General features: G+C 53.8%; 1 protein-coding gene across 1 annotated transcript; it reads right to left on the bottom strand.

The window, feature by feature from the left end:
• Positions 1-1,628: 1,628 nt before the first annotated feature.
• On the bottom strand, positions 1,629-3,425 carry PLA2G1B (phospholipase A2 group IB; the record flags this gene model as incomplete). The annotated part of the gene is made up of 4 exons (XM_080628357.1): positions 1,629-1,750; positions 2,327-2,454; positions 3,164-3,323; positions 3,392-3,425. 4 exons carry the CDS (start codon positions 3,423-3,425, stop codon positions 1,629-1,631), a joined length of 444 nt encoding a protein of 147 aa, XP_080484483.1.
• Between the last annotated feature and the right edge of the window lie 4,873 nt (positions 3,426-8,298).

The raw sequence follows: 8,298 nt of genomic DNA, 5'->3' as shown, positions 1-8,298 counted from the left end.
CTACTGAGGACGCACAGCGCTAGACAGGCGCAGACCTCCCGCATAAGGGTCTCCCAGAGCAGCAAACAGTCAGAGGCTCGAGCCTCTCACACAGCCATGCCCCGGGGGATACACACCCCCAAGAGGGGCAGCAGCGCGGTAGCCAAGACGGGGGCGGCCCGAGGGGCAGCGGCTGTGCTCCGTGCTTCCCGGGAGGGTGACGGAGGGCAGACCTGAAGAGATCCTGGCAAGAGCGAGCAGCCGCGAGGCTGCGGGTACCACAGAGGGGAGCGCGGCCCCGCGGGTACCTCAGGGAGGAGCGCGGCCCCGCGGGTACCTCAGGAGGGAGCGCGGCCCCGCGGGTACCTCAGGGGGGAGCCCGACCCCGCGGGTACCTCAGGAGGGAGCGCGGCCCCGCGGGTACCTCAGGGGGGAGCCCGACCCCGCGGGTACCTCAGGAGGGAGCGCGGCCCCGCGGGTACCTCAGGGGGGAGCCCGACCCCGCGGGTACCTCAGGAGGGAGCGCGGCCCCGCGGGTACCTCAGGGGGGAGCCCGACCTCGCGGGTACCTCAGGGGGGAGCCCGACCCCGCGGGTACCTCAGGAGGGAGCGCGGCCCCGCGGGTACCTCAGGAGGGAGCGCGGCCCCGCGGGTACCTCAGGGGGGAGCCCGACCCCGCGGGTACCTCAGGAGGGAGCCCGACCCCGCGGGTACCTCAGGAGGGAGCGCGGCCCCGCGGGTACCTCAGGGGGGAGCCCGACCCCGCGGGTACCTCAGGAGGGAGCGCGGCCCCGCGGGTACCTCAGGGGGGAGCCCGACCCCGCGGGTACCTCAGGGGGGAGCCCGACCCCGCGGGTACCTCAGGAGGGAGCGCGGCCCCGCGGGTACCTCAGGAGGGAGCGCGGCCCCGCGGGTACCTCAGGGGGGAGCCCGACCCCGCGGGTACCTCAGGAGGGAGCGCGGCCCCGCGGGTACCTCAGGGGGGAGCCCGACCCCGCGGGTACCTCAGGGGGGAGCCCGACCCCGCGGGTACCTCAGGGGGGAGCGCGGCCCCGCGGGTACCTCAGGGGGGAGCGCGGCCCCGCGGGTACCTCAGGAGGGAGCGCGGCCCCGCGGGTACCTCAGGAGGGAGCGCGGCCCCGCGGGTACCTCAGGGGGGAGCGCGGCCCCGCGGGTACCTCAGGAGGGAGCGCGGCCCCGCGGGTACCTCAGGAGGGAGCGCGGCCCCGCGGGTACCTCAGGAGGGAGCGCGGCCCCGCGGGTACCTCAGGGGGGAGCGCGGCCCCGCGGGTACCTCAGGGGGGAGCGCGGCCCCGCGGGTACCTCAGGAGGGAGCGCGGCCCCGCGGGTACCTCAGGAGGGAGCGCGGCCCCGCGGGTACCTCAGCGGAGGTCGCGGGGCCGCGCAGGGAGGTGGGGGCTGCCCCGCGGGCCGCACCTGCTCCCACCGCCCGCTCCCAATGGCCAATCAGAGAGCGCGCGGCCGGGCCGCCGCAGACGCCACAATGGAGCGTTGGCAGAGACACGCCCCCATTCCCCGCCAGCCGTTCCCTCAGCGCGGCGCAGCGAGGCCCCGGGCGCTGCGAGGCGTTTATTGCGAGGCGTTTATTGCAAGGCGTTTATTGCGGGCGGAGGCCGGAGGGCCCGGCCCTAGTTGCAGTACTCCTGGGTGTTCAGCCTGCAGTGCTCGGGGTTGTAGGTGGCCTTGGCGAAGCACATGACGGCGGAGCGGTCGCAGTTGCAGATGAACATCTCGCACTCGTTGTTGCTGCCTGCAGGAGAGAGCGGGAGCGGTCAGACCCGCAGCTCCTTCCTTCAGCAGCCATCGCAGTATCTTTGTGTTGCCAGGACACAGCTCTCCCGCTGCTGCCGTCGGTTCGGGGGTGTGACCTCAAAACTGACCCTTTGGCCACAGAGCTGTGTGCTACGGCCCAGCCATCCCCCTCTTCTCCTTCCCTGCAGGTCTTTGCCAGCCTATCCGCTGTTTATCCCCATTCCAGTGCCCTATGAAAGCTCCGCCATTACATTAGGGATGCAACTTCCCAGTTAGCACGCTAATCTCTTAAATACTGCATGAAAGGACTCCCAGAAAAGTGCCACTCAATCCCCCGAAGAGGGGACAAGTTTCCCTATGTACTGATACCACAGATCTTAATAAACTGAGAACTGTGTGGGAGATGGACCATATCCACCCCAGTGCCTGTGTGAGGTGCCCTGTGCCTAGGAACCAACTCACTGGCTGGGGCTTGCCCAGTGCCATTGTGCCATAGAAGCATGGAGTGTAACAGCCTCGTCCCTTCAGAAGAGAGGCCAGAGTGGTGGTTGCAGTGACGTGGAAGTGGACATACTTTTACATGTAATATTCCCGTTGGAGCAGCTGAAGCTGTATGAATTTGTGTAGGGGTTGTCCACGAGGAATCTGCAGGATTCTAGTTTCTTTGCCTGTGAGTAGCAGTTATCATGTACTTGACAGCACCTAGAAAACAAGGAGGGAAAGGTCAGAAAATACCAGAAACACAGACTCAGCTGAACTGTGAGACACGTAAATACACTGATACTGCTTTGACAAGTCACTGAACACAAAAACAGATACTCATTGGTAGGAGGACAGATACAAAGGACCTCAAAGGGGCACAGTTCCGCTAGCTAATGCTCCAGAAGGTGCCTGGTACACATCTACTGAGTGGAACATCTTCACAGGTGTCTGCTGGGCACTAGGAAAGCAAAAGCCAGCATTTACCCTCCATGCCCTGTCAGTGCCAGGTCACTGAAGAGCTGACAGCCAACACAACTCACCGTGTCCTGGCCATCAGACTTGGGTGATCTCTAAACTGCCTACGCTGCTGCTTAGTGTTTTACAGCTCAGCCCTGCACGCGTCGGTTGTTGTGCATGGAGCAATGGGAGCAGAGCTGCACCCAGGCTCCTGGCACAGCACTGCTGCATTAAAAAGAGCTGAAATAAGTGCAGCATAACTGCCATAGAAAACAGAGTTATTTGGATTATATTTTATCTTAGTAATATGGCATCAAGGTGGGAGACTGCACATCTTGTTTTCCTTGAATCAGTCTTTGGGGGAGAGCTTCATTCACAGCAGCCACAGAGTTGGGTGAACATTTATAGGCAGGGCCAGAACCATGAAAGCACAAGGAAGGAAAGAGGTTTGTAAAAGCGGAGTCCTACGAACCTGTCAAGGTCATCCACCGGTGTCCCGCTGCCTCCCAAGCCGCAGTAGCAGCCGTAGTCAGCAAGTTCCAGCAGAGGATGGCTGTCCGGCATGGTGCACTTGATCATGCTGCGGAACTCCCACACGGCCCGGGATACGCCAGCACTGCTGGCTGCACCCACTGGGAAAAGACACAAAGGTTAGAGCGAGGAATGGTGTTAGCAGTCCCGGCCAGTGGCACCTACCCACCAGCCAGCACGAGGAGCAGGGCCAGGGACTTCATTCTCGGAGTACTTGATGGAGAGGCTGGTGCTGAAGAAAGAGGGGTTTTATACAAGCAGCTCACCTTGACACAGGTATGAGATAAGCAAGCCACTATTTATGTTACTAAACTTATGTGGACAGCAGGTTGTGACTTGACCAGTTGAAGGCAAAGGTAGTTAAATTTGTGAAAGCCAAGAAGGCAAATATTTGCTTTCTGGATTCCTGCCATCAAATCCTTTTAATGCTGTTATTAGAAGCCAGCCAGATCTGGACATTTTTAAGGACTCTCTACTCAAAAATAGTAGCGGTGGGGTAGTTATGTTGGGAATTGCTGGCACACACCATTAACAATCCTGCTAACACTGGCATCCTCTTTTATGGTATCCCACTTAATCGGTTAATGCTGTATTTCTCTATGGATTCTCCTTGCCTAATTCAGAGAACAGAGTACAAGTCATCCACTCACCCCAAATGACTATTTGGCATAAGCTGAACTGAAATAAAAACCCCCTTCTTTTTACTTTGAAACCAAAGAGGAGGTACTACCAGGCGTGAAACAGGAACCAGGCAACCTGGAAAGCCTCTGTGTCTGGCTTAAACAAGGAGTAGTGCCTGGGTTTGCACGACCGTAAGAGAATTACACTGGAATTGAACTGGGATTAGAAGTTTCAACACACAGCAGACTCAGCTTAGAGACAGTAGTTTCTCCATCACCAATGCAGAACCCAGTCAGGCCTTTTGGTTCTTCTCTATGCCAAGGCAAGAGGCAAGTTGGGAGCATTGAAAGAATATCAAAAAATGGGTAAGAAAAAGCTTTCTGGAGTCAGCTGGGGGCAAGTTCAAACACTGCACTTGTGTTCAGACCCCAGAGGATCTAACACTGTCAAAGTCACAGGCTTGGCTTTTTGACACACTCAAGATACAGAACCTAGACAGCTCACTTGATAGCACCAAAAATGCCTTCCATTTTTAAGAGCAGAGGAGAAGGCAAAGCCCACATTCCCACAACAGCCTAATGAACCAGAGTGCTTATTCAGGAGAGCTAGGGCCCACCACCCTTCAGTAGGTTCAAATGCATGTTCCAGTAAGGGTTGATGAGGGCATCTCCCCCCTTACAGGGTCTGAAACTATGCCAGGGTGCCCATAACACCCACAGGATGTTGACATGTCCATAGGACACCTAGTTAAAGCTTGACATGCAACATTCTAACGTTTTTGCTCTCCCATAAACTCTTTTTCCCTGGTATTCCCCACTTAAGAGGTTACCTAAAGCCAAACATACGCTGTGTTACAGAGTCAAGATTCTCATATCCTAATAGAACACTGAGCACACATTAAAGGCTGTGGAAAGGGACAGTCTGTATCACAGTTCAGAGAAAAGAACATAATCTTTGCCCACAGATCAACCTGTTGACTTTCCCTTCAATATCCATTGAAGTGTTTTCTTTCTCCTTTGCTGCTTTGGCCACCTTTACTCTTTTTAGAATTATTATTTCTCTGTTCTCTTACCTATGAACCTTAAGACCCTGATTCCTTTTCCCTCACTTCTCAATGTCCAATTTAGTATTGATACTGCCAAAAAACTTCCAATAAACTGGCTTTTTCTAAGTCACAAAGCAAAAAACCTGCTGTACCTTGGCTTTCATTCATTTGAATTCAACCAGAGGATCACTGGGTGTGGGAAAGTGGCCGTGTGAGCATTATTAGAACACCTCATGAGAAAAATCCCAGCAGGGAAAAGCTTGTCACCAACGCTATTTTGGGCTTCCCCCAACCTGCTTCATACCAAGCCTCTGGTCCTTGGTATGCTTGTGAGGACATCCCAACTTACAGCTGGTTCCTAAACTTACAGGGTTGAGCCTTATGGTATTTCTAAGACTTGTCTGTATTTAAGACCTGCTGTGCAGGGTTCCCTGCTATTTCACACTGTCACAATTCACTTTCCTCTTGCAGGGTTGTCTGTAAAGGACTTTTCTTCCCATCCCATCTCCACCTTTTACTGTCTTGGATCAAGCCTCCTTGGTCCATCAAACTCCCAAGCACCACACTTCTTTCTTCAACCTACAGGTATCTATACAAAACCTCTGGAACATAAAGAAGAGACACGATCTGTTAAAACCAGACCTGCCACACATTAGAAACTGGGCCACTGCCAAAGAGTGGGAGCAGAAGAGAGAGCCCTGCCTGGGGTTTTTATCCTAATGGCAGGATGTGACTCTGGCTAGGTCCAAGTTCACCTGAAATGTCCATTTGAAAATCTCCCAGCCCCAAATGATGACAGAGAAGGACAGTTTTCAAATAATTTATTAGGAATTTAAAACTGAAATCTGGAAAAAGGGTTACAGGTGTGGAGAGAACAAACACGGGAGTGTAATAACTTACTGGCTTAAAAACACAGCTTTTATTCCTTTAAAAAAAATGCCCACCCTGAAACCGGAGCCCCAGTCTCCAGGCAGCGGCAGCACTGGCCAGAGAGTGATCACAGCCCAGCAGCAGCACAACTGGCCTTGGATGTCTGGAGGGGGCACGGAAGCAGCTCAGCGCGTCTACCAAAGAGAGAGGAAAGCGCTGTCCGCAGACCCAAATTTGAAGTATATAGAATAAAAATAAACCCAATAAAATGCAGCTCTTCTTTAATTAGGAAATATTTAAAAAAACAGACATACAGACTCTTGTCTCAGTAACAAAAATTATTGCTTTGTGTTTTCAGTACTGATCTGTTACGTACCCTCTTTACCTAAACAGAACTCTCCAAACACATCGCCTGGGTCAGAACAAGCTCTGGCAGACAGGGGAAGGATGGAAGAGAAGAAGGACCCTGTGGGCACAGTGGCCCTCCAAGTCCTTTCCTAAATGCCCCTCTCCCTTACAGGGGCTCAGTTTGGGGGAAGAGAGGGAATGATTTTTAAAACTTAAGATGAAGCTGTTATTTCCCTGGGAAAAGAGTTTGGCTGCATCTTAATAAAAGGCTTAATCACCCCCCTTAACAAGGTCTTTGGTTCACTGAAATCCAGACCCAAACCTGCCCCGTGTACTCCTGCTGGGGGCCTTCCCTGGCACAGTGTTTGTTAGCAGGGGCCTGGATCACACCAGGGGAAGCCCCAGCAGGTTCTGGAGGAGGGACCAGCTCACCCCTGGCACAGGAAGGGACAAATTCCCCCAGTCTTCAGAACACAGAGTAAAGCAAACGGGAAGCTGCAATTCTGTAATTCATATAATCCCTGAGAAGCCCTTAACCCGCCCCCAAATCACCACCCTAATGCTTTTCTCCCCCATTAATGACTCCCCAGCCCAGCGCCCTGCCCTTCAGAGAACAACCACCCAAACCTCCCCCTCGCCCTGGCTGAAACCCCTTCCAATACCCTCACCTCCGAGGAGGAGCCCCTTCCCAGGAAATCTTGACACAAGCGATAGCATTTGGAGAGTGAATTCCTTCCAAAGTAACCAAGACAAGCAACGGCGGTAAAGCCCTTTACCTAAAGCCAAGCCAGAGGCTGGCACTACGGAGCCCAGTGATGGAGTCTGTACATCGAGCAATTGGAAGCAGCTTTAACCCGCTCAGCAAACCAGCCGATGGCTGGTACGTTTCACCCCCCCCACCCCCTTTCATCTCAACAGAGGTCTTAAAATCTTACAGTAAAAGGTGTACAAAAAAAGAACGGAGTCCTGTCAGGATTCTGCTGGAGAGTATTGCTCACGCTGCGGCACCAGGTCCAGGACCTGGCACTGCTCCTGGGAGCCAGGCTGCAGGCAGCAGCCGGGTTCAGCTCACAATATTTACATATTATACAGGAGGAGAAAGAAAACCCCACAGAAAACTAAACCTAAGAAAAAAAAAAACCAACCCCAAACCCCCAAGCTCTTTCAGCTGTAAGGATAGTGTTTCTCACTTAGCAAAATATACATTTGTTCTGTTCCATAGCCGTGTCCAACGCTTTCGGATCCTTGGAGTTCCACACTTTGCAAAGCCTCACATTTACAAAACAGAAACAATTAAAAACAGTTTCTTTAAAAAAAAAAAAAATATAGAAATACAGCAGTTCCTCTCCGCCTTTGCTCTCTCTGTGTCTCGTCTCTTCCCTTCAGAACTGCATTCGTGTCACATACCGTGCTTTAAAAACACTGACGACAACAACAACAGAGTCGAAAATATCCCAAACAGTTTCAAAGCCAAATAAAAATACTCCTCAATAAAAACTACCTAACACAATCACAAAGCCAATTCATAAAATAGGTCTACTAGCTCGGGAAAGAGCAAACAACAAAAAGAAGGGGTAAGGGCCCCCCCCTCCCCCCAAGATACAAAAATAAAATAAAAAAATAAACCTAACCGCTACTAAAATAAATAAAAGAAGAATCAGGGGGCTGGGGGCAGGGAGGGGGAAGCGTAAACCGTCGGTGGTTAGTAAGAAAGCGAGATGATCTCCTCGGGTTCAGTCCAGTGTGGTCTGGTCAAGGGCAGAGATCAGGGCAGGGCGGCAGGAGCCTGGCAGCCAGCCGGCAGTGTGCAGTTTGATTCAAGAAAAAGGTAACCTTCGCTCATCCCCCGAGGCTCACCCCATCCTCCAGCCGCTCGCTGTCCTCGGTTAGGTCACTGGGGAATCTGCGGGACACAGCAGGGAGGGAAGCGACGGGATAGAGAACAACCAACAGCTTTTCTCTTGGGGGTTCTCCTGGTGTGATCTGACAGAAACACTCAGTACCCAAACCTGCCCCAGCACAGGCTTGCCCTGCATCACATGGGCACAGGGATGGGGCACAGCAGAGATGCTTCCACCTTTCATGGTGGAACAAGGCCCCACACGCTGCACAGCCTGCCTGGGCCTGTGGCACTGCTGGCCCCCGGGAGGCCTGTGACCTGCCAGGGTCCAGCCGCTTCTCCAGCGCTCCTG

Source organism: Psittacula echo (assembly GCF_963264785.1).
Source record: "Psittacula echo genome assembly, chromosome: 13".
Classification (NCBI taxonomy): Eukaryota; Metazoa; Chordata; class Aves; order Psittaciformes; family Psittacidae; genus Psittacula; species Psittacula echo.
This window is presented reverse-complemented; position numbering and strand designations above follow the sequence as displayed.